This window comes from Vulpes lagopus, chromosome 10 (genome assembly GCF_018345385.1).
Source record: "Vulpes lagopus strain Blue_001 chromosome 10, ASM1834538v1, whole genome shotgun sequence".
Taxonomy (NCBI): domain Eukaryota; kingdom Metazoa; phylum Chordata; class Mammalia; order Carnivora; family Canidae; genus Vulpes; species Vulpes lagopus.
Window position 1 is genome coordinate 92835786 of NC_054833.1, and position 26064 is coordinate 92861849.

At 47.2% G+C, this 26064-nt stretch overlaps 1 protein-coding gene across 1 annotated transcript; it reads left to right on the forward strand.

Moving 5' to 3' along the window:
* The first annotated feature begins 1007 nt into the window (after positions 1-1007).
* MTHFSD (methenyltetrahydrofolate synthetase domain containing) lies at positions 1008-26056 on the forward strand. The gene is given in 9 exon segments (XM_041771593.1): positions 1008-1087; positions 4368-4471; positions 5858-5971; positions 9020-9133; positions 11883-11973; positions 14862-14974; positions 15239-15364; positions 24626-24728; positions 24731-26056. Coding segments are annotated over 9 exon segments (1116 nt in total). The 5' UTR covers positions 1008-1071; the 3' UTR covers positions 25066-26056.
* Positions 26057-26064: the final 8 nt, after the last annotated feature.

Genomic DNA, 26064 nt, shown 5'->3' on the forward strand with positions numbered 1-26064 from the left:
TGAAGCCGGGGGTAAAATGCTGGGTCTGTTTCACAAGTGAGGATCTTATCAAGTATCAGATATGCAATTTGGAAAAGCAGCTGCCGGGTTCCTGCTGGCTCACGTCGCATGAGGTACGATGCTACCAGTGTGCAGTCACCCAGTAGAGTGGTTACTGGTGACACCATCACCTCCCTAAAGCGCCAATGCACCTCCTTCTCCGCCCCGCGGAGTGGGGCCCCAGAGCAGGGCTCGGGCTGGGCTATCTATTGAGCCCTCTCCCGAGCCACCTCCCGGCCACGCTCCACTGTTGAAGGAAGGACGGAGGCGAGCAGAGCCAGGACGCCACATTCCTTCAGGCCCTAGGAGCTCCAGCGGCCGCGGCAGTCAAGCGGGTTCTCCACCCAGCCAGCGCCCAGGCTGGTCCCCATGCCACCCGCGGTGAAAGCCACTCCAGCAGCCTGGCATTTTATTTTATATTTATAATATTTTACTTATTTATGAGACAGGAGGAGGAGGAGGAGGAGGGGGGGGAGACTCCGAAGCCGCCTCCACGCCCAGTCCAGAGCCGGGTGCCGGGCTCCATCCCACGCCCAGAGAAAGTGCCCACGGCTGACGGAGACGCACACTCAGGGGTGAGCACTCGGGTGTCTGCCTCGGGGAAGAGGAACCGCATCCGGAAGGAGCAATCAAGGCTGGCTTCCCGGAGGGGGCGGCCTCTGGGGAAACATTAGAGGAGATGGGGTACGTCGCAATGGTCAGTGGGCTCCAAGAGGCGAGGGGCTTCTTCACCTCGGTAGCCCCAGCACCCCACGAACGCCCCTGGGAACAGGCTCGCAACACCGAACCCCTCCATGAACAAATGACAGCCCGGGAACCACGCCGGCCTCCCTCCGCCCCTCCGCGCCCCAAGCACAAGCCCGCACTCCGCCCGCGGAGACGCACGCGCATGCGCGCCCACCAGGCCTCCGCGGCGACGTCACCGCCCCCCCCTCGCGGTCAGCGCGCAGGCGCGAAGGGAGCACGCGAGCGGGTGACGTCACTCCGCGCCGGATTTGGCTTCCGGAGGCGTCGCTCGCTGACTGCGTAGTGATGGAGCTGCCGACGGGTGAGCAGCCGCGGGCGGGGGCCCTCCCGGAGCGGCTGCCGGGGACCGCCGACAGCCAGCGGGCGGGCGAGGGGGGCCGCGGGGCGCCCTGGGGCGGAGTGGAGCTAACGCGGAGCAGAGAAACAGGCCCCCGCCGTGCCTGGCGGTGCCCCCGGTGAGGGCCGCGCTCCGCCCGCATCCCCACGGCGCGGCGGGCGCGCGGCAGGCCTGGGGGCGGCTTAACGGAAACGCCGGGCCGCGTCAGGGCTTCCCAACGCCTGGCGGGCACCGGGGACGCTGGCTTCGTGGCCCCTGGGCTTTGGCAAGTCGCCCTCCGCGGGCAGGGCGTTGGCGATCGGTGCCGGGATCGCTTGGCAGAGCTAACGCCGGGCTCAGGCCCAGCTGGTAACGCCAGGCTCCGCGGCTGCGGATGAATTCACCTCTGCCCGTGCGAGCGTGCGGCCGTGAACAGCCCCGCACACAGGTGCTAGTGCGAGTGCCCGGCGTAGGGCGGTGGGCGAGACCCAGCCGACCCGGCGAGGGCCCGTTGTTGAGGGAGGTAAACAGGCAGTTGCGGGACAGTTGAGGCATTGCACACAAATACGTGTCGCCTTCAGCTGTACCTTCGATGCATCCCATGTTTTGTGCCTCTACAAAGCTCTGCCCTTTTACCTACCCAGTGAGCACGTTGCCTTCTACACGGGAGCCACTCGAATGTTTGTGATTAATTGACTCTCCAGGGCGAGCGTCACAATTTCTTGCATATCTTGTGTCCCCCCCCCCCCGCCCCCAGTATCCTGCACAGCGTTGGGAATATTGTAGCACCTGTGGATTATTAGCGAAAGCGATCAAGGTGATACCCGTATAGTTCTAGCGACGTAATTGTGTTTGAGAAAAGCAGGGTCCCCTGGGTTCCTAAAGGAGACATCTGCCTGGGACCGGGCCCTCAAAATACGTGCAGGGGGGGATGTCGTGTGTCAGGCAGAGCTGGAGAGAGAGGAGGTACCAAGGTCTGAAAGGCAGAGAGAGGTGGGCAGGTGTGCGGAAGCAGGGACAGCATGCTTGAGCCACATTGTGGATCCACGGGGAGGAGTAATGGAAGATGAAGCTGACGTGGGCATCAGGGTGTGGCAGGCCCGCGCTCCTTGTGACCCTGTGACGGACGGATTCCCAGGCAGTGGAGCAGAACAGGGAGTGTTTCCCAGAGGTGGTGCTGAAGCTGAGCCTTGAAGAATGAGGGTTTGTGGAAGGGACAGAGAGCTGAGCGGACTTGCTAGCACACACCTTCAGTGCAAAGCTCCCAGCGGGAAAGAACAAGCCAGGCGCTGGAAACTGCCTGCGTGGGCCTATTCAGGTTCCATCTTACAGATGGGTGTCCTCTAAGCACACCCAAATCTGTAGTTTTGATTTCTGGAGTGGTTTGGAAGCACACCTAGGGGCAGGAGGCACCAGTGGTGTTTGCTGTGGGCTCCAAGAGGCTCTGGGACTGGGCTGCATGCCACGCTGAGGAGATCTAGACCTACCCAGAGGGCAGAGGCAATGGAAGCCTTTAACTCTGGCCCTTATGCCTGAGAACGGCAGGCGGTGCGGTAAGATGAGCAGCGGGGATAGGTGGAGAACAGCAAACTGCTGGTTGGTAACAAGTTTGGAAACCACCTGTTGCCCTTTAGAAGGGAACTGCCTGGGTAAACCTCAGCCTGTCCCCACAGTAGAATACCATGCAGCTTCACAAAAGGATGGAGGCACTCTTGTATACCACGTGGGCTGATGTGCGAGATGTCTGGCAAGAACACTAATGTGCAGGGCAGTGTGTGCTGTGCAGTGGGCCACCTTAGGGAAAGGACATGACGGGAAGTGTCTTCTGTGTGGGCCAGAGGTACCTGGGGAAGAATTCATGAGGAAAAAAGGGTGCACCCATTGCCCTGGAGGAGGGAAGCTGGTGCCCAGCAGGCAGCAAGGAGAAAGGCTTGTCAGTTACAGTTCTCTTTGCATGTTTTCAGAGTCCGTTTATGAAAAATGAGCTTTTAGAACATTATTGTTGTCATGATTCAAAGCCAAGTCAGAAATGTCTGGTGAGAAGCCAGCTGCCAGTCCTACCCCACCCCCATCTACCCAGGTGACTCCCAGCTGTCTCTGGCCCTGGGCCGCTCCCTTGGGTCACTTTTCAGTATCCTACACTCATTTAAGGGAGACTGAGGACCTGTGAAGTTATCCATGCTCCTCCTTCCTACCCAAATGATGGGAGGTACCCCATCCACACACAGTACATGTAGAGCTTCAGATCCAGCTGTATCGAACACTAAGTTCTCTGAAAAGAAGAGGTCGGCTTCCACTGCCATCTTTGAAAATGCACATTCCCTAAGCACTGTTTATGTGTATCCCTGCGGTGACTTTCAGATGGCACAGGGTAGGTGGCCCTCCTCTTCACTGGTATTAGAGCAGGTTTGTGTTGAGAGTTTACCAGTGAATGAGATCGCCTCGTGATTCGCAGTGCTGGCCATAGGACAGATTGTTGTAGGTAAAGTGATTTGAAACAGACTTCTATACAAGTACAAGGATATAATTTTGGACCAACAAAAATGAAAATTCAGCAAATATTTTAAATATATATCTATATGAAGGTGCTGGTTTTATTTTTTTCTACCTAATGGGAAACTTTTTTATAGTTCTCCACTCGAAGAGGAGCACATGGTTAATGCAAATTTTATTAAAACTGCTTCAGTCAGATAATTAAAAAATATTTGTTGCCAAAACGGCATTTCCAAAATTGGGTATAAGAATAAGAAATTGCTATACTAATAAAGCGCATCATAATTGGTAATCCAAAATAATAGGTGGTTTACAAAGCCCTTAGACCTAAGGCAAGCTTTCTGGGTGTACAGCCTGTGTGTACTAATCATAGCTATGTCAAAACTAGTTAGACTGAGAATTGCAGTGCCTTAACTGACAGGATGTGCGTTTCCAGGTAAGGACCTGAGGAAAGATTGGGTACATGGCTTGGGCCGTATTTTGTTCTGCCGCTGCTACGTTAAATACCCAGGAACACAGTAGATGATGTGTTCAGTAGAGCTACGTTAAAATACCTGGATTGCCTTTAATTTACTCAAGTTTTTGGACTTTAGCAGTTTGTTGTGAGTTGATCACTAACCCTGATTTTTCGCTGTAGATGAGAAGCCCTGGATTGGTCTAGCGTGAAGGAGTCCTGAGGTGCAGCTGGAGCAGGCACCTGACAGCACCCAGCCTCACATGTGGTGGGACTCCTCTCTGCCACATTAACCAGTCCTACCCTTTGTTGCCGTAGGTGTTTCCAAACAAGACATTCGTCAACAGATTTGGGACTACATGGAATCACAAAATTTAGCTGATTTTCCCCGGCCTGTTCATCACAGGATTCCCAACTTCAAGGTACTGAGGCATTCCTGGAGCATACAAAAGGAAAACAGGATATTTCTAAATAAGAGAGTTAGTAATAATGCAGCTATTGTCCTGCTTCATGGTGGATCCGGGTTGGGTGAATACTGAGGTAGTGGTGCAGATTCCACGCCACTGGCCTGGGTGTCATTTGTGTTTTGAAATGTCCCTCATCTGTGTTCCTTAACCTTCACTCTCATGGCCTCTTACCTGTCCGTGCTCAGTTAATGGTTTGGTCATGTCTTTGGATGAGGAGTGCTACAGCTACTGTTGACCACTGACATATTTGTCCTGGTTGGAAGCATGTTATTGTTGTGGTGCCTTTTCTCAAAAAATTGGCTCCCTAAGAACAGAAGGGAGTGATGCCCTTTCAGAGGGGGTCCCGGCCAGCACCTTTTAAAAGAGGAAGGCCTCATCGGTCCCTGAGGGATGATGATTCTAGGCCTCAGTTTCCCCACGTTCAGGATAGAAGATAAAGATATCTGTTTATGATACTATTCAAAGGAAACAAGTTTGCTTGAATGAGCAAACACAGCTCATAATTTCAGTGTGTGTTTTCCACAAGGAAAACAAAGTACTTTTTGAAAATATACTGATTGCTCTATCAGATCTAAAGGATGTGTAGCCCTGTTTACTTGCCATCAAAGGCTGAACTTTCTCTCCCCACCCCTGGCTTCTTAGAAGCAAGCTCCTGCCCTTCTCTGGTCCTCAGCTGAGCTGGCTCCAAGGCTATCTTGTACCCTTGAAAAACTCTTCCTTTTGTATGCTTTTTGTTGTTACTTTGTTTTGCTTTAGTGCTTGCTATCCCAGGGAGGGAAATGTACATGACATATAGGAAAAAGAGAAGGATGCACAGAATCAGTAAAAAAAAAATGTTTAAAAAGGAACCATCTTGGAGAGGGATGGGAATTCCTGGTTAGTGGTAATATAGTCTTGATTTAGGCAGTTATTACACAAATTTGTTCATTTTGTGAAAATTATCAAACTATACACTCATGATTTCTACACCTTTTTGGAATATATGTTTTATTTTGGTTAAAAATAAATTGGGGCCAGCCTTCTCAGCAGCTTTTAACCCTGACTGTGTTCCCAGACTTCTTTGGGTGACTCTTAGATCTTGTCTCAGAAGTAGTGCACCCCACTTGTCTGGGAGAGATGCTAAGCCAATCTGCTCACCCATGCAGTAGGTCCAGGGTCATGCTGTCCTGTCAGTAATGTGCAATTACATTTGAAAACAGGGTGCTTCCTGTGCTGCTGAGCACTTCCCACGCTTGCAGGCGTTCAAAATGGCCAGAACCATTAAAGTCAATCCTGATGCTCCCCAGAAAAATGCTCGCTTCTTCGTCCTCGACGTAAGTGCAACTCTGTTTGTCTAACTAGGGCTCTTATCTGGCTTGCCAAAACATCAGAGACCTAGAAGTTTTTACCAGAACACAGGAAGTTAAAGTGGACCCCGATAAGCCGCTGGAAGGTGTTCGGCTGCTGATGTTGCAGGTAATCGTATTTTCCTGAGCCAGAGCCCTGGCCATAATAAAATGCATTCTCCAAGTGGCTGGCAAATGTGTACCACTCAGATATTTAAAAAGATAGTACTTCTGACTTCCTCCAATACAGAACATATCCTTGGAGGAGTTTTTTTTTTTTTTTTTTTTCCCAGAAACAGTCCAGAAATCTTTCATTTGTTTGTCAAAAAACATGAATATTCCTAAATTCAAAGATAAAGCACGTACACGATGATGACCTCGAGGCATACTATGTGCTTCATCAGAAAGGAAAGTTTATATTTATTTCCTTCTGCTACTTTTATAATTCTTTGACACTTGGTAACTGTAAGAAATATGATGGCATCTCCAAAAATCTATAAATCAGAACAGTGTTTCTTAATTTACGTATATAGGCCCTTGTTCAAGAAAAAAAATTTTCCCTAGGGTTGCTTTATTTTTTTCCCCCCCAGGGTTGCTTTAAATTCATTAACTTAATAAGTATTAATAGAAAACTTGGTATAAATTTAAATGTTCGTAGCTCTTGTGCAACTGTAAAACCAAAATAAACCTGTTAAGTTAAATATAGACAAGACAGAGCAATAACATCCAAATGCCAACACTGATTTAACATAACAGCTGCTGCTGTTTTGCTGAGACAACTTACTGTTGATAATGTGAATCCAGATCTTTGGAATTCGTCCTTAGGTGACCATACCTTGCGTGGTGACTCAGCTCTCCCACAGCTCCTGTGAGGCCTCAGTCATGCAGCACACCTTGCAGCCCTGCATGGAGAAGGGAATGCCAGAAAGTTATTTTATAGGGAACAAGGAGGGTATAGGGATCTTCCTGGTTCTTTCAAGGGTCACGTGTAGGGGACCATTTTGTTTGCTGTTTGCAGTTCAGCCCCAAGAGGAGCTTCCCATTTAGGCCTTCCTGGAAGCATTCTTTCTTGCCAGCTGTATTTTCCCATTCAGTAATTCACTTTAATGAACTAGAGGGAATAATAGCAGCAAGAAGGGCCTGACGTGAGTGGTTGCCTTGTGTGAGGACAAAGCTCTATCTAAACACTGTATTGTATCACCTCATTTAATTCAGCCAGTGGGGTGATCTCTATTCATATGACATGGAATAAGCTAGATATGGAGAGGTCAAGTGACTTGATGAAGTCCCCTATTTGGTAATAATGGAGCTGGAATTCTGATCTCCACTGTGATTCCAGAGCCAGCTCTCTATGTGTATGAGATTCTTACCTGTCTACCCATCAGAGCACAAAATCAAAGCCATGCGTGTATTGGAGATTAGTCAAGACATCCTATAGGAGGAGTGCAGCCAGGCAGCAGGATGGAATAGCAGGGTCCTCACTGCCTCTTTGTTTATTCAGGGGAAAGAAAGCCAAACTTTGAGAATCTACTGTGTTCCAGACTCTCTGCTGGGCACAAGGATATAATAGTGAAAAAGACACATAGGTTCCCTGTACTTTAGGGCTGCAGGCTCCTTGGTGTTTCTGGAAACTTCGGTGGTTTAAGAATCACCTGGCAAGCATGTAAACCTGCATGCTCCATAGCACCACCTAAGGGTAGGCAGGAATGGTGATGCACATGGCCACAGTCCATGCCTGGGGACTTGCCTGGCTCAACCTCAGACCTTCAGTTGGTTTCTAGAATCTGTTTTTACTAAACACCCTGATGGTGCCTTGAGAACCACTGGCCAGGCCAGCATCTGGCAATTCTGGATGCATGTTAGAACCATCCAGGGAGCTTTGAAAACTATGTGTTGCCAATATCAAGTCCTGAAGCAGTTGCTCTGAGTGGATCTGCACTCCCACTCCCCAGGTGATTCTAAAGTACAAGTAGTTGAGAGCCCCTGAGCTTGAAAAGAGGGAGCAACTAGCATAACGCACAGTACACCAGAATCTTCAGACTCCTAATGAACCCAAACCTCTTTCAGAAGGAAAAGAGCACATGGTCATGACTTGTGTTGGAAGTATTTTTTCTGTCATGGTTTTAAGTGAGCCAACCTGTGATTTTACAGATCTCCTGTTGGTCTCAGGCTGTCATCTCCTATACAAAAACTAAAATATACTCTTTTTACACTGAAGATTTTATAAATTTTATGATTGCCTCATGGCCTGCCCTGGCATACTCTGCAGAGATGCCTATGGCAGTGGTTCTGGAACTTTTCCTGGGCATCAGAATCAACTGGGAGGCTCGTGAAAGCAGATTGCCATGTCTGCCCTCAAGCTTCTGGTCGTTTCTCACAGGTGCCCAGAGCCTGCATCTGCTGGCTAGAGGCCCGCAACTTTGTGAATCCCTGCTCTGGGACTCGCAACAAGGTGTTCAGAAACTAAATAGAAGAAAAGGGGCTATGGGCTCAGGTCAATACCAAATACCGATTATAATGAGTACTACTCTCTGAGATTGGACTGTTGAATAGCAGACTGGTTATGAAGCCTTGAGACCATGTAATGCAGGTTTCAAATGAAAGCATTGTAACTATGGGCAGCCCGGGTAGCTCAGTGGTTTAGCACCACCTTCAGTCCAGGGTGTGATCCTGGAGACCCGGGATCGGGTCCCACGTTGGGCTCCCTGCATGGGGCCTGCTTCTCCCTCTGCCTGTGTCTCTGCCTCTCTCTCTCTCTCTCTGTCTCTCATGAGTAAATAAATAAAATCTTTAAAAAAAAAAAGAGAGAGAGAGAAAGAAAGCATTGTAACTACAGTGCGTGATGCTGGGAAGGGAAGTCACAGGAAAGTCCTGGTTGGAATTCTTGTGAGAGCATACCTTTATTTGGGTTTACATTGTCCTTTTGTATTGGTAGTGATTTTGAGTGCCAAGTAAACTAGAATTCAGGAGTTTGACGACACACTACCTCTTCATCCTAAGTGAGGTAGAGTAGTGGCCCTGCATGAGATTGACCACTATGCATTATTTAGTCGAGTTTGCAAAGAAGTCCTTTCCTTGACACACACAAAAGATGCCAGTAATAGTAACTTGTTCCTGAAATGTTAGAAACACAAGAAATTTCCTGTGTTTAATTTTGTAATTGATTTTCTTTTTGAAGAGCAAAAAAACATTGTTGGTCCCAACACCACGACTGAGAACAGGGTTATTCAATAAGATCACTCCACCTCCTGGGGCAACTAAAGACATCCTGAGAAAATGTGCCACCTCCCAGGTAAGTGCAGGAGGCAGCGTCATCCACAAGGAGAGCGTTGTTCTCAGCCGAGACTTCTGGTGTGTTAGAATGCATAAAATATACCACAAAATTGTAATTAATTTTTCACAAAGCTGAATGAGTAGAGATGGGAAAGTATTCAGCAATCCTGTCAGTAAAGGCACGAAGTAGAAAAACCTTGGACACATTTATTCCATTTGAGTCACTCTGTTTTCTCCTTTGCACCAAGTTGGCGGATTGTAAATTCCCTATTAAAAATGAAAAGAAAAAAAAATGAAGAGAAAACAAGTTATCTTGTGCTCCGGCACCTTCTGGTGTTAACTTGTGTCATAGTCCGGTGGCCCATAGGGTTTTCTTAAGTGCCCCCAGAGCAATTGGAGACTTGGAGGAATTTCCAAAATACTTGGATTGGAAGCTGCCTCACCAGTTCTGAATAATGGCTTTAGTAATTCAGTGATATAGTTTTTTTTTGAGTGTGTCACACAATGTAGTAAAACCAAAGTGTATAAATATTAAATTGGGGTGCCCTGTAGTGGGATTTGTATTGTGTTTTGCAGATAAAGAAATAGAATTTGGTGACTTTTTTCAGAGTCCTAGAATAGATCCCCAGTCATTTGATTCCTAATCTATTGGGAATAAAAAATAGGGCTTCAAGATACTCCTTTAAAAAAAAAAAAATTGCCCCTTAAATTTAAAAGTAGAATTTAAAATTGAATGCTTGTTGTTACTTATTGATAACGTTATTCTAAAAATAGAATTTGATACAGCTTATGAAAGTATACATAACAAAGTAAGAATAAAATATGTGTAAAAAAAAGTGCAAAGGAAAAAGTAGAAAAATAAGAGATAGTCTTGGTTCTGGTCAATGTTCAGAAATGCAAAGTGTATGATCATCTGCAGTTGGCAAACATGGGCCACAGGTGTGAGCTCGCGTTTCCCAGAGCCAGCAGGGCCTATGATCAGCAATTCAGAAGTCGTAGGTTTGGGACTGTACCTGCAGTTCCCTTCCTGGGGTTGAGGTCTAGGTCAGATATATCTGAGGGTCCATCACAGGGCCTTTGGTGGGTGTAGTGGTCTGTGTCGCCCGTACAGCATCCCCGCCCCTCTGAAAGGTGACTACCACGTTGTTTGTTGACAGGAATTCCCTGTGACACACCAGCAGTGGCTGGGTCCCTTACACGTGCCCCTGAAAGTGGCTGGGCCAGGGTAGAACCCGACCAGCTCTCTTGACTCAACTTCACTAGAGACTGAGCAGCAGAGTTCAGGCTCTGTTAACATATGACACACCAGAACCTGCAAAGGACATTCCCCCCGCCCCCCCGCCAGCCTTTTTTTTTTTTTTTTTTTTTTTTTTAATGGCACAGGGTGAGAGGATCTTAGGCCACATCTATTTGCAGGTACAGGTCATGATACAGTAAGAGACTCAGATGTGGTCTTACTTTTTGGCAGCTAAGTCTCTGAATTTGTCCCTTACTGCCTCTGCCACTAGCACGTCCCAGCCACCTGTGAAATGTCGGTGCCTTTGTGTTTATTCTCTAACTTGAGAGTCTTCTAGTAACCACCTGTATGGGCACACAGGTTTGTCAGCTGAGTTTTTGTTGAATCAAATGGGACTTTGGAGAATTAGGGAGACTCCTGGTTGCTCACACTCTGATCAACAGAGCAGGTAAAGCTGACCGAGGGAGCCAGGAGGAAGTCTGATGGACAGAGTTTCAACACAGGTGTCTGCTCACCAAGGCTGCCAGCCACCAAGCCCATTAAAACAGGGTTGAAGATGTGGGCTGGGGGTGTGAGATGCCAGCTTCCATGGCCATTGTGAGGTTAAGAAAAGCAGGCCTTCCCACCGTGGGGGCACGGTGGGCTGGTGACTGTGGTCTGACTGCTGAGAGGCCCCAAAGCAACCCCCTGTACTGATCCCATAAGCGACTTATCATGTATTTGTAGATGAGGTACAGTACCATCCATTGCTAGACACTGGTCTGTGCAGGGTCTTAATTTGGCTCTAAGATTGACCCCGTAGCCCTTGTTATCTGAGACTCATAACCATATCAGCCTCCCAACTCTAATTACAAGCCTCCATTAACATAAACATATATAGTGTACTTGTGGGTTTTGGTTGAACAAGTTATGTTTCAGAAGTGAAGATGCTACACCTGAAGGTAATGGCCCCAGTATTTCACATATAATCAGTTTGTCCCACACATTTACTGACCATGTCTTATGTGCTAAATGCACTACCTCCATGATCTCCTTCTATTCCAGCACCAGTCCGACAAGGCAGTTGTGGCACCTCTGCCTTAGAAGTGAAGAAACTAGAAAAAAAAAAAATAATGATAGATAGATAAAAGAAGTGAAGAAACTGAAGGTCAGCTTCCTCCTCTTGAGGGCTAAGAGGGATCTGGACCCGGTTCTTTGTGACTCCTGAGCCTGTGTTCTAATCACTGTGCTCTTCAGCCTCATGGGAAGAAATGATGTGGTCAGTATTGTGAAATTAACATCGTACGTGTCTGCCGTCAGTTCCAAGTGGCATCTTTCCTGGGGAAGAAATTGTGGGAAATTATCCTAAGATGGTTTCTGAACCGTGATTTTCCTAAAATGCCACTTCCATGATGCATGTTTGTTATAGGGCATAGTTTGCCTCCTACAGGAGGTTAATTCAGACCTTTTGAGCGCTTCTTACCTCTGAACTGTGAGGTGGGGCAGCCACTCACTGCCCAGGAAGCATTCAGGCCCGTGTCTGTGTTCACAGGGTGTGAGGAACTACAGTACTCCTGTGGGCTTGGATTCCAAGGTCCTTGTGGACTTAGTTGTGGTGGGGTCCGTTGCTGTCTCTGAAAAAGGTAAGATTAAAATCAGAAACTCTTAGATGTGACCTGCAGCTTGACATTCTGCTGTCTTTCCTGTTTCAGACATTGATGGTAAGTAATTTCAGTTTTCTGGACACGTCTGTCCTCTGAAACCACTGCATCTCTTAATCATTTTGAAGAATTAACTCAGTTCCTCACACTCAATACCTTCACAGTATTTTCATTTTTCTTAGCAGAAAAAATAAAGTGAGATCATCTCTCTTCAGGTGGTGAAAGATATTTCCTCAATTCTTAAGCTACCTGGAACTGGAGCTGGATTTATTTGTAGTATGTCAGTAAATAGTTGGTTTTGGAGAACCTCCAGTGAATAGAAAAACATTAGATGCTAACCTTGTTTCTGTTAGGAAGCAGCGGCCTCTGGGCAACAGGGTGTCCCGAGCCTTCCTGGAGAGGCCTGGTGCTGTGCCATTCAGGCAGGTGGTGGGGAGGGTGTCCCATGTTGCTGTCTGCTCTCTCCCCTCTGCCAAGCTGCCTCCAGGACTTGGGCCCCTGTGGTTCCCATGGGGCCTCTTCCCCTTCTGCTGCTCTACCCTGGGCCTGGCTCAACACTCTTTGAAGACGATCTGGTTATACTGCTGATTATACTGCCACAGGCTCAGTGAGTTCCAGTGGGGAGGTCAGACTGTCACAGACTTGCACCTGCACAGCGTGGTTTGGGCCCCCTGCTGAGAGTGTTCTTTCTCCTCCTTCCCTTCCAAGAGGAAAAAAGAGACTGTCCTAAGAGGCCTGTCCTTAAAACTCTTCCTTTGGAAATTAATCAGCCAAAGCCAAGTTTTTCCTTTAAGAGAGGTTTCCAACAAATAGTTGGTGAGAGATGCTCTAAATCATTCATTCCAAACCCTGAGTGTCATGTTTTTAAACGTTGTCCTTTCGTATCTTCATCTGGAATTGACAATGTTTTCCAGCTCTTGCTCTGTGCTAGTATGTGAGACATTGTAGAGCTTCTTTGCTTTCTCTGTATTTCCAGTTACAGTGCTTCTTCATCATCAGGAATGGGTTCCCATGAACACATGTTTTTCTGGGTGCCAGGTGGGCCAAGTGTCAGGCTGGCACTGGGTGATCTCTGTCTTGGGCCCATGGTGAGCCAGAAGAGCAGACACAGCAGCTTAACAGTGTTATGTTGTGCTCAGTGCTACATACAGAAATCAGCACTTGACATTGGTTGGAATCAGAAGAGCCTCCCTTGGGCCCTGAGCAGGGCAATGTCTCAGAAGTGACCTCAGGGCTAGTGTTTACATGCTGGGTGTTCTGGAGAGAAATGAAACAGAAGAGGACTTTGGGGCAGAAGCAGCAGTGGCATGGCCGTCTAGGAGGTTGGCATTGGCTTTCCAGAGGCTATAAGGTCAGAGGACGGGATTGGAGCTATACTTTTTTTGGCAATGGGAAATTAACAGAGGTCTTTTTAAAAAATCCGGAGTTTTCTTTCTTAGCTGGGGTGTATAAGGAAGAAAGCAGTGTTCTGTAAATGTCATCATTCAGGTAACCCCCGACTAACACAACAGCAGTTGCTGTGCACACATGTAGGAAATTGGAATAGCACAGGAAATACTGCCTGTGCTCTTCCCAGATGCCCACCGTCAGTGGTTCCTTATGCCTGTGAGTCCACACATGTCCTATATTCTATGTGCAGTTATGTTTGTCCTGGTTCTGTTTTTCCAGGAGGGGCAGCAGCACATACAATACTTTGTGCCCTGCTAGATGCTGTCTGGCTGGGTCTTTGCGCATCCATGAAGACTGGTGGGCACTTGAGGTGCCACCACGGTTTGGTTTTGGCTTTTCTCTTAGAGATCACACTAAAATGAGTTGTGGTCTTGTAATAGAGTTTCTTTATGCCTTTGAGGGCCATCCATGGGATAACTTTAACAGAGGAATTGCTGAACAGAAGGGTGAACTTGAACTCCTGGTGCCTGCTGCCAAGTAGCCCACCAGAAAGGTTGCCTACCTCCCATCTCTAACACCACACACCTCGCTTCTCTCCCTACGCCCTTGTAAATATCTAGAATCCTCAAACTTCCATGTTTACCAATCTAGTAGTGAACAGTGGTGGTTCATGTGCTGTCTGATCGACCTTTAGTGATGAGGATAGGTGGTCATTGCTCATGCTTGCTGCTTACCTGTCTGTCTCTGTGGACTGTTCTGTGCTTTGCCGTTTCTACCCTGCACTTTCTCCTGTTTATTTGCTTGTATGGTTGGAGGTTGGTAATTGTAAAAGCATGATAGATGAGAATCTCAGGACACATGGGCAGTGATGCTCTTGGTGAGAATGCTGATGCTAATGTTAAGCAGAAGTTAGAATTTCTGTAGCATCACAGGCTCCCTGATGACAGGAGCCAGAGGCATTGTCATGTTTCTTGTCTGGCTGCCTTCTCACCTGCTAAGAAACTGTGTGCCACTTCCGCTAAGCCTTCCAAGAGTCCCACCTAAGACCCTTCTCCACAGACTGCCAGGCTTTCAGAAGACAAAGTGATATCATTTTAAATCATGTATCCCTGATTTTAATTTTATCTCCTCTCCAAGAGAAATCGATCAAACAGATTTTGGTTTTAGTAGCAGTTTGTGTTAAGTCTTTTTTAAAAACTACTCTTTCATTACTTTTAAATGTGAGTTCTTCTCATGTAAACAGTGGTTCTGTTTCCTTTCATAACACATTAAAAAAAACTCAAGCTTCACAGCACTGTGTGCTGACTCCTGTACGTGTGCAATGTCGGCATGCCCCTGAACCCCACTGTTGAGGGTTGCCTGTGGGCTCACCGTGGAAGTTTCTAAGGAGGGGCCAGAGATATTAAGTCCGAATGTCTGCTTCCACCACAACCTAATGAAACATTTCCTCCTGAGATACTGACACTCTGCATGTCTCTTAGGCTGGAGAATTGGGAAGGGAGAAGGTTATGCTGATCTGGAATATGCCATGATGGTGTCGATGGGAGCAGTCAGCCAGGGGACGCCCGTGGTCACCATCGTCCACGACTGCCAGGTGCTGCCCATGAATGGGCCAAACAGAGCCACTGCTATACCCCTCTGAGAAATTGGGCAGGGAGGGAAGGAGACAGATGCATAGAGACAGACTGGTTTCTGCCTTCACTCCATGTCTATTGTGAGTGGTAGTGATCAGCTGCAACTGGATGCTTGGCAGTGAAGCCTTATCCCCATGGGTCTGGTGAGCACCATGCTGCTACTGTGCAGTGAGCACAGGAGCCACATTCCCTGTCAACTGTCTCACCCACTTCTGTTTGACCAGGTCATCGACATACCTGAAACGCTGCTTGAAGACCATGACCTAACAGTGGACTACATTCTCACTCCGACAAGAGTCATTGCCACAGGGTGTGAGCGCCCAAAGCCAGCAGGAATCTTGTGGTCCAAGGTGGGTTCTGTGGCCATCAGTGGCCTGTAGCTCAGAGGCATCTCCTCTTGTGTGGTATTCTTTGGCATGGCAGCTATCCCCAGGCTGGGCATGTCTATACCTTAGAATCACCTGTGAGCTTTTGAAAATTCAGCTCCTGCAGCACAATCTCCAGGCATTGGCCCAAGAATCTCCTTTGTAACAAACCTGTGGGATTCTGATAAGCAACCAGGTTCAAGATCTCCTACTGTAGGATACCAGTTCTAGATGGCTGAAGGGACAGTTCACTTGAAGGGTCATCTCTGAGAGCTGTGCTCCACAATCCTGGCCACAACATCATATCCTACTGTCTCAGCTTTCCTGCTAGAAGTCCAGCTTGTCTTGCTTTGTGACCTGGGTCTCCCAAGCGGTACCCACAGCCTCTGTAAGCTAATGCCTTGATGACTTCTATCTGCAGAATAGTCAGTGGCACGCATTACATCAGTCTACAGTAGTTCAATCCCACAAGCCAACCTATAGGTGATGATCCCATCTGCTGGCAAGATAATAATACTGAGGAAACAGGGTTTTGGATTGAGGCCATTGTTCCATATCTTCCATTCCTTAAACCTGAATCATCAGATTTGGAAAGCAGCCTTCTCTTGGGCATAGAAACCAGTAACATCCACCTCCAAGGTTGACACCAAAATGAAACACCACGGCACAATGGGCCTTTCCCACAGATGCCACAGCCAGATGGTTTGGGGCCTCCTGGGGCCTGTGCTTGTAGGTTAGCTCCAGTAAGAGCAGAGAGGAGGAGAATGCATGATGGGGCAGTAGGTGGATGGGTCTCTCTGAGTGCAGGCCCAGTGTCCTGGGGAAGGCAGTGGCATCCTTTGTGAATATTCAAATGTCCCTTGGTATCTTTCATAAGAACTTGGGATTATCCTGAAATTCGGGCCCACAGCTTCTCCTTAAGTGGAGGCTGCTACACAGGTCATAGGAGTGAGGTGGCATTTGCTCACAGCTGAGAGGATGGGTTTGGGGAGGTTGCACAAGGGGCTGGCCACTGTGAGGCTGCAGGTCCCCTACAGGTCAGCACTTGATAGATGAGGGCCAACTGCAGCCCACCTTAGGAAGATTCCAGGTGGCCTCTCCAGGAAGAGAGAAAGCTTTGGGGAATAGCCACAGCTACATTCCACTGATTTTAACAAGAAAATACAAAAATAGCAACAGATGATGTTACTGGTCATGTTAGGTGAAGAGACTCCCTGTGTGTGAAAGGAAACCATGTCCAGCAGAGGTGCCAGCAACACAGACAGCCATGCTGTGTGTGTGTGCAGTCTGTCAGCACCTGCACTGTTTGTTGACATCCCAACTGTTTCACCCTCTTCCTGAAACATCTCATTGCTAGAGAGGCCTGGGCAAGAATCACAAAGTTTTAGAAGGCCATTTCTCTTCTTGGGGCCCTGTGTTCTCCGTTCTTTTACCCCTGGGCCTCCCTTTGCATGCGTCATGTGAAAGCAATGATACTGTCCAGCCCCGGGGGCTTTTCTTCTGGCTTTGCTGTGTATGCATTTGGAGTGAATTTTCATCAACATTGGGAAAACCACCCCTGAATTCCATTGAATATTTGGGGATGAGTGGGGGAAGTTCAATGCTAGGGTATGATATTATTTCACATGAACTTTTTGGTACACATTGGCATATCCTTCTCTGATATTCTGCCCATAGACTCGTTACTATGTAGGCATTAGGATCCCAGAATTTGCATCTTGTGTATTTTGTTGGAATATCCAGAATCAGAGTTTCTTCTAAGCACTGTAGATCTCTCAGGTGAAGTTATGAAATACATACAAAATGTGATACTTTTTTAACTGATTCTTATTAACCAAAGATTGTGTACCATTTGACTCCCTGGGCTTTGTCCCACATTCTCAGAGATGCATGTGGTGCCCCCACCCAGGCACTGGGGTCCTGCAGGCTCTGCTGTAGTTACTTCGGACAGCAGGCCTCCTCAGCCCACCCCTGCTTTTTTCTGCCTGTGGCTTGTGGTTTTAAAGACAGGAGAGCAGATGGGGCAGTGGTTTAGGGTGAGCTTAGAAGCCGCAGCAGCATGTGTCAGTCATTGTATCTATGACCTTGGTGCACCCTCTGCAAGCCCCGTATTTGTTTATCTTTAGAGTGCTGTCCGTGCTGACCTCACAGGCAGTACACACAAAGTGCCTGCTGAACTCGGCCATTGTCACTGTTGCGGCTGTCACAGGTGTGAAACAGGACACTCACTGTGGGCAGACTCCTTAGCTATCCTTTGAGTGGTTTACTGAGCCAGGACTCTTGCCCATGTCTCTCCATGGCAGTGTGTTGTCACCTTGTGCCCTCTACTGCCTCAGTGAAGAGGAAAGAAACATTGCTTCTGAAAGGTGTGTCTGCTCTGTTCATGTGGGGTCCTCCTTTCCCTCAGGGCAGCCTCTCACCTGGTGACCTGTAGAACTTAGCATGACTTACCAATGTCTGAACCCCAAGGTGCCATGACTATCCCATTTCATCTACAGGCTGCCACCCCTGAGAACCTAGGACTCCCTGAGCCCTTTCCCCCACCAACCAACCCGGTCTAGCAGGTCTACTCTACCCCAGGAGCTCTCCCTTGCTGGTGCATGGTATGAGACCTGGCTGCTGAGGTCTGTCCTAAACTTCCAGGCACCACTTCCAGCTTAGGTGGTCATTTAATCTCTGAGACAGTAGTCCAGATGTCCCTGCCTCTGGATGGCTATGTGTAAGGTGATCTGCAGTGGCTCAGGAACCGTTTGCCTGCATGCCTTGGCTCTGGCAGGAGTACACTGACGGTGGCCTGAGTCCCCAGCAACTAGCATCCAGCAGTTCTCCCTCAGCCCGGTCAGTTTCCAAGGCAGTGAGGTGTTGGGTGAGTCACGACAGCAGTGAATCATCCTTGCTCAGGAGCCTGGCTGCCTTCCTAGATCCAGGTGAGCATCTGGAAAGCAGCAGTAGAATGGGGCCCTCTGCTTGGGGGAGACCTGGGTTGTCCCTAACAGTTCTGCTCCCCTCACACAGCCTTCCTGGGCTTGACCTCTCAACAACCAAGCTCATACCTCTATTATTACTTTCTGTGAGCTAGAATGAGGCAGAGGAAAGGTGAAATACTTTAAGAATGCTGTAGGGCAGCCCAGGTGGCTCAGCAGTTTAGCGCCGCCTTCAGGCCAGGGCGTGATCCTGGAGACCCGGAATCCAGTCCCACATCAAGGTCCCTGCATGGAGCCTGCTTCTCCCTCTGCCTGTGTCTGTCTCTGTCTCTGTTTGTCTTTCATGAATAAATAAATAACATCTTTAAAAAAAAAAAAAAAAAAAGAATACCCTAGAGAGAAGGCCAGGCAGCAGAGTGTGGCTGCAGCTCCACAGAGACCCAGGGTACCCACAAGACTGCTCCTTGCCTCCGAAGCCCCTGATCAAAGGATTGCTTCCCTACCCCTTTGCTCCCCACAGTAACTGTGGGAAAGGTATCATCACTGCTTACAAAGGAGAGCAGCGTGACACCACTGACCAAAATCTGGATGTCTTCCTTTCTCAATCATTTTCTCCTTAGTTGAGGAAATGGGAATCTGCCAGGGTCATTCTTGTATATAAACTCAGAGAAACAACTTTGTAGCATCCACAGCTACAAAGGGAGGATCATTCCCAGATGGTCACCAGGCCCTGTTGATTTACTTGTTGAGAAGGACAGATGCCTTGAGAAAAAGGGTTTGGGGGAAAGGACCTTTTTTTGTGAGGAACAGCCATTCTGGGACATCAGTACTTGCCTTCCAATCCCCCATCAACATTTTTGTCGAAATTACAGCCAAATGTGAGCTGACAGCTACCACAACTGGGTCAACAAGTTAGAAGGATGATACTTCTAATTTAAAAGATTTGCTGTATTTGATCTAATAGTTGAACTTCTAGGAATCTGTCCTAAAGAAATATTTATAAATTCAGATAGAAGTGCATGTGTATTCAGTATAATGCAGTGCCTTAAAGTGGGTCAGGGAGCCAAATGCCAACCCTGTAATCTAAGTGCATACAGCCTTTTTAAAGAGTATTTAATGGCATGAGAAAATGCTTGTGGTATAATAAATATTAAGTGGAAGAAGTAGAATATAAATATGTGTTTAGTATAGCATTTTATGTTCTCATTATGCTAAAACGTGTAGAAAAAAGATGGAGAGGCAGCTGGGTGGCTTAGTTGGTTAAATGTTAACTCAGTTTCCGCTCAGGTCATGACCACAAGGTCGTGAGATTGAGCCTGGTGTTGGGCTCTGTACTGGCTGGTGGACCTGCTTGATATTCTCTCCCTTTCCCTCTCCACCCCCCTCAAAAGAAGAAGTGTATCTGAATATTAATAGTAATCTCTGCAAGCTGAGATTTCAGATTTCTTTTCATTGTTTTCTAAATTTCCCACCGCAAATACACACTTTTACAGTCAACACTGTTCAGTAGAGAAAACAGGACATTTGAAACCATTTTCCAAGGGCAACCTTCTGCCCCATGCATGTTTGGCTCCGGTTCCAAAAGAGCCTCCATTCTCTGCACACTCCCAGATGGTAAAAATTAGATGCAAGATCTTGCATTAGATGCAAGATAGTTAAATATGTGCTATTTCTTAGAAGTCATGTGCTTGTGCAAGGCAGTAACATGGTACTATCCAAGCTGTTTGTACAAAGCATATACCTGTGTGTGAGGTGGGTGGTATGGGCCACTTTTCCCCATGTGGCTAACACTTGGGTGTGAACTGAGCCTAGAGCTGCCAGACATGTACTCGTCCAACACACAGCTCTGAACTGGCCTAGTGGGAGGGGACCTCACTGCTCTTGTGCTGTCCCCTTCCCCCTGGAGAGCTTAGGACAGGCAGGAACTGTGGTTTGCAGATGGAAACTGGCATGTTGTGGCACAGGTTTTGAGGTGATTAGATATACACCAGAAAATAAGCAGTTTTTTTACTCAATAGTTCTTAGTGGCCTCCATGGCCACTCCCAGATAGAACCACCTCCTTGATCATGGACGTGATGAATGATGGAGGAATCATTCCATCATTCCACATGATGGAATGATGGTATGGTCATTGCCCTGCTGGTCCTTCAGTACCCACAGTAAAAGCATAAGGAGTAATGCTGTGGGCTCTTTTTGATTGGTAAGTGACGTCTTTCATCAACTATGTGCAAAAAGATGTCTTAAATGAGCCCTGTTATCATTAAGAAACACTATAATTAGAAAGCAAACAAATGCTGGAAGGCATGAATGCCATCTGGAAGACAGTACAGTCACTGGCTCTCTTATATTCTTGCATGCTTACTGTATAGGATGACTTCGTCTTGATCATTTGAAAGTATTGTATCTAAAAGTATTTTTGGTCAATGAATGATAAGTTAGTCTCATGCAAGACAACTGCTAATTTCTATGGAAGTTGTATTTCACATTTTAGAAATACTTAACAATGTTCCTCTTTCTTTGCCAGCAACTGCTCAAACATGTCCTGGCATTTTAGAATGAGAGAGATTCTAAAGATCATCCCTCCCAGTCTCTGTATCTTGTGGTCAAGTAAAGTGAGAGCCAGGAAAAGCAACAGGTCCAAAATTGTGAAGCCAATGGGGTAGTGAGGCAAGATTAGAACCAGAGTCTCTTTTTGGGTTGGCCACTGGTACCTTGAGAGTTAGATTTCTGATCTGTATTTCTAGGGGATAGTATTATTTAATCTTTAAAGAGAATATGTATGTATAAATGACCTCTGTAAACATCAAAGAGTGGTTGTAGCATATAAAAAAAATCAAATTTGCTCTATACTATTTAATGGAATGATTATAGAAAAGCAGACATATTTTTTTATTTTTGATTAATGGACAAAATCTTTCATTTCATATGGCACACTTACAGAATGTAACAAATGTTCCTAATTACGAGCCAGGATAAACAGCATAGCCCTCCTGTGGATAGCCTGAGTGTGAAGCCAGCCTGTCTAGTTGGTGCGCAGTAGCCTCTGCATCAGCTGTGGGACAACTATCAGCCCAAGCCACTCTGCAAAGCACACAGAAATGGCCAACAGCTGGGAAAGTGGCAAAAGCCACCTCGTAGACAGGGAGATTTTTCCATTTAGAACTTGCGGGCGCAGAAGCAGGAGCTGACAGTAAGCTCTGTCATTCCTTACCCAAAAAACATCCTGCCTTTGAGATGAGCAGTTTTACATAAAAGTGACGCATTTGGTATGTCCATTTCTAAAGATTGTGTGTGTGTGTGTGTGAGAGAGAGAGAGAGAGTGTGTGTGTGTGTGTGAGAGTGTGACAGTACTATAGACTTAGTTCATAATCTGTGCAGTTAAAACCTATTTGTTATTCAACTGATTATAGTTTGTCCATGTGCCAGCTTGGGATAAAGTAGTTTCCTGTGATGTGCAGAGAAGGATGTAATTTTGCTTCACACGACATGTTTTAAATGGATTTCTGTTGCATGAGTGTAGAGCCTTGCCCTGTGGGCTGGGTTTCCTGAGAACACTTGCTTTGGCCTGAGGAAACCCTGTGGTTCCACCAGGCAGAAGCACATGGGAGTTTTAGTATTTGGGGTGCTCATCCAGCCAAGATAGGTCCAAGTGCTGGGGGAAAGCGCAATGTGTACCAAGGCTTTTGGCCTTGTTGCTCCTGTCTCCTGGTGTCACAGCAGAATGACGTTCAATTTTTCCGTAAGAGTATGTAGTCATATGTTCTGATTATAATTGCAATTTTAAATTTGATCATCCTTTCTAAATACTAGATCTAGTAACTTAAGACATCCTTAAGAATCTAATTATGACCATTTTAGGGGCACCTGGGTGGCTCAGTTGGTTAAGTGTCTGACCGTTGGTCTCAGCTCAGTCTTGATCTCTGGGTTGTGAGTTCGAGTCCCATGGAGCCTACTTAAAACAAGAATCTAATTATGACTAGTGTATATCTGTTTTGATATGCTCTGAAAGGTATTTCAGAGTTGTTACGTATTTCAACGTTGTTGAAAACAAATGTATTTCAGCATTGTTACTAGTTGAGCTATTGACTTTCATTTTTTGTTTTTGTGTTTTTTAAAGATTCTATTTGAGAGACAGCAAGAGCTAGCATAAGTTAAGGAGGGCAGAGGGAGAAGCAGGCTTTCTGCTTTCTGAAAGGACACAAGAATCTGAACTTTTTAAGAAGGTAGAATGAGGGTGTGGGAGGGAGTTGGTTTGGTTGGACTTCGATCAAATTCAGAATTCTTTGGTAACAGAGCCTCTTAGGTACTGGCCCATGAGCTTAGTCATCTTTCAATAAATCAGTTCAAAAGAATTACAGAGAGTCAAGTAGAAGAATACTTCCTTTGGGTTAGAAAAAAGTAGTTACATCTCCTACATACCTCCATGGCATGGACATGGTTTTTGTTTGCGCCTCAGTAATGGGAAACACTAGAAGGAGCAGGTCTTTCTTTGAGCAGTTTCTCTATGGCAGCCAGGCATCTTCATGGTACTCTGAAGACCCCAAGTGGACAAGTGCCACCTGCAGAGGCTTTTGATAGGACCGAGCCTCGGAGCAGCCACCCATTTGCAGAGGGTTCTGACCCAGTGGAAGGGCTGTTCCAAGGTGGAGGGGATTGCCAACATAGTGCTGGAAGAGAGAACCGGATAGTAAATTAGGATCAGGAGCCTTGAAGTATATGAGAAGGTACTCCACTGTTCTTAGGTGTTTGAATTTCTTTGAATCTTCCTGTAAATCATTGGTCCTTAACCTGAGGCCTGTGTACCTCTTATGGTTTGGAGATACATGAATAGAGTTTAGGAAATTGCACACAGAATTGCTGGGGACTTGTTCTTCGGAAGGAACCCCACCTTCTCTCAAAGGTCTCTGACTGACACCCTGCCAAGGATAAGAACCATTACTTTAGTTACATATGATTCTGAATATAACCAGAACATTGTTACTAGTTGAGCTATTGACGTTTATTTTTTGTTCTTTTTTGTTTTTGTTTTTAAAGATTCTATTTATTTGAGAGACAGCAAGAGCTAGCATGAGTTGAGGAGAGGGGCAGAGGGAAAAGCAGGCTTTCCACTGAGCAGGAAGTAGTTGCAGGACTCTATCCCTGGACTCTGAGATCATGACCTGAGCTGAAGGCAGAAGCTTCACCGACTGAGCCACCCAAGCACCCCTGAGCTATTTGTTTTTGGAGTAAAGTTTTATTTGTCTAACTCATGTACTGATCTGTGTTCTGATGTACCTGTGTTTGTGGGAAGTCCCATGTTTGAACCATCACCTGCCTCTTGGTAATGGGTTGTTTATGGGCTTTGTGCCCTAGAGCAGGACAGAGAGCATCTCTGAAGAATAGGATTGCTGAGAAGGACTAACACAGTGTGTTTCTGTGTCTTTTCTGCCATGTGACTCCTCAAGTGACAGAAGACCTGGCCTCCATTCTCCAGGCTTGCCTAACCCATGGGGCCATCCCCCTTGTGGCTGCCGCACTGGGCTGGGACCATCAGCATCCATGCTGCAAGCTAGATCAAGGCAGCCCCTCTGCATGCAGGCCCCACCCGTCGATCCCAGTTCTCAAGGACGGGAAATCACCTCCTTTGTTTCAGGTTCCCAAAAAACCAAACGTGTCCTTTGTATAGGAATTCTATTCACTGAGACTTCATGTTTTGTGTGGTGTTATCTTGTAGCTTGATAACCTGTCGCTAGAAAGCATTTTCAAAAGTAGCATCCTAGTTCACTTTTGCCTTGTTTCTGCATCTTCGATGACAGTTTGAAAGGTTTGGTCCCTGAGACATGCTCCTCCAGTGGAGGAGTCGGGGGGAGGAGGCCCAAGTCAATCCCACCCAAAGGCATAAGTTGGGAGGAGGGCCAGGCATGGAGGCAGACAGCCACATAATTTGGAGGCCACCACCAGATTTGGCTCTTATGACCATGCAACCGTCTTTCCAGTAACCTTACCTACTGTCCCTTCTGCATAGGAAGGCTTTGGTTTTCTGCTTCCTGGGCCTTAGGAGGATAGAGAAAACCATTCCTTTCCTGCCATCTACTATGGCACATGAGGCATAGTCCAGAGTGGACAATCCAAAGTGGCTGGGGTTCCCAGATTTCACTTAAGGTAGGCCAGTGTAGGGATGGAGGTCCTTCTTCCCAAAGGGCCAGTTTGGAACACTGGTGCAGTGTGGCGGAGACTGCTTACATGAGGAATGTGGCAGAGGCCCTTTGCGCCTCTGATTTCTCCTCCCTCCTGACCAAGTTTGGACACTGAAGAATAACTGAAACTGCTTTGCTTTTTCAGATCAGTTGTGAGATGATGAGGAAAATCCCAATACTCAGAAGCCTTCGTGACCGAGAGAGGCGGGCTGGGAAAGATGTCACCCTTCAGGATGAGCCCGAGCACCTTCTGGGAACCAGCAGCCAGTACCGCTGAGTGCTGTCAGAAGACCTCCAAACCCACACCAGCCGGAATCCTGTTCCGTGCAGGGGGAGGAGGATAGGACTTCTAACACTGTTTACATTGGGAACCTTCCCTGGGATGCCCAAGTGAGTGAGCTGAAGAGAGCCCTCTGAGAACTGGTTCCAGTCCCTCAGAGGCTCACGTGGCAGGGGCTACACCTCAGGGCCTTCCTCCTCCATCAGGTGCCCATCTCAGCCCAGCAGGTTCTCCCCTGCTTGCAGGGCTTGCACCTGGGTGGTGCCACCTTGAGGATGGCAGACAGCAGAGGGCCAGTGACCTGACAGGCAGCCACACAGAGGAGCCATACCCTGACCGTCGTTCTGCTGTCTCTGACCTGTGACGATGTACTGCTCTGGTCCCCGTGGAACTTAAGGGGCCTTACAGCAGGACTTGGCGGAGTGTTGCTGTGTGAGCTCCTTTGGGCCCAGTCCCTGCCAGGATGTCCAGCCTTCTCTTCTGCCTGGGACCTGCTGATGAGTAGGAAAGTAGCCAGTAGTATACCGCCAGAGTGTCCAGGCCCTGCTCTGTCTGGGCCCTTCAGCCTGCTTGCTGGGTGTTAGAGCCATTCTGGTTTCTGTGTGGTGGTAGTTCAGGAGCTGCAGGGGACTGAATGGGCAATGAACAAGTGAGTAAATGGTGACATGGTGGTTAGGAGTGCCTGTGCTCTGGATTTGGAGGAGGGGGTATTAAAGGAGGAGGCCCTAGTAGAGCGCCCTGCTCTTCTTGGATCCTTGTCCTGGTATGACTGCAGGGGGAGAGCTGTAATCAAATCACAGAAGCCAAGAATTATGGTCCCCTGAGTGCAAACTGCTTGCATAGCTCAATGCTAGTGTCATTCTCTATGCCCTCCTTGCCTTCCCATCCTCCCCTCATCTCTGGGTGAATACCCTGTGCTCTGCACTACCTTGGAGGTACTGGTCATGGAGAAAGCTGTCCCAACTTACATCACAGACAGTGACAGAGACACTCACACTGATTTGCCTAATGCCTGATGTTTCTTGGGGTTTTTTTCCTCTGGTTCTTTGTTCCTAAAAAACAAAACTGGATTTTGTCTAAACTATTTTTTTCTAATCCGAAGTGTTTTTGCAGTTGATCCTGGGCAGAAAGTCAAAGTAAGCATTTGAGTTAGAGATTCTATTTTTTTTTAAATGTATATATGTTCGAAATTTTAATTTTTTCATCAGAGGGTCTTGCTGAGCATGTTTTAAGCACATAATCCTACAAGAGGGTATACCTTGCATATGCTTTCAAGAAAACTTTGAGGCACTGTCACCCTTTGT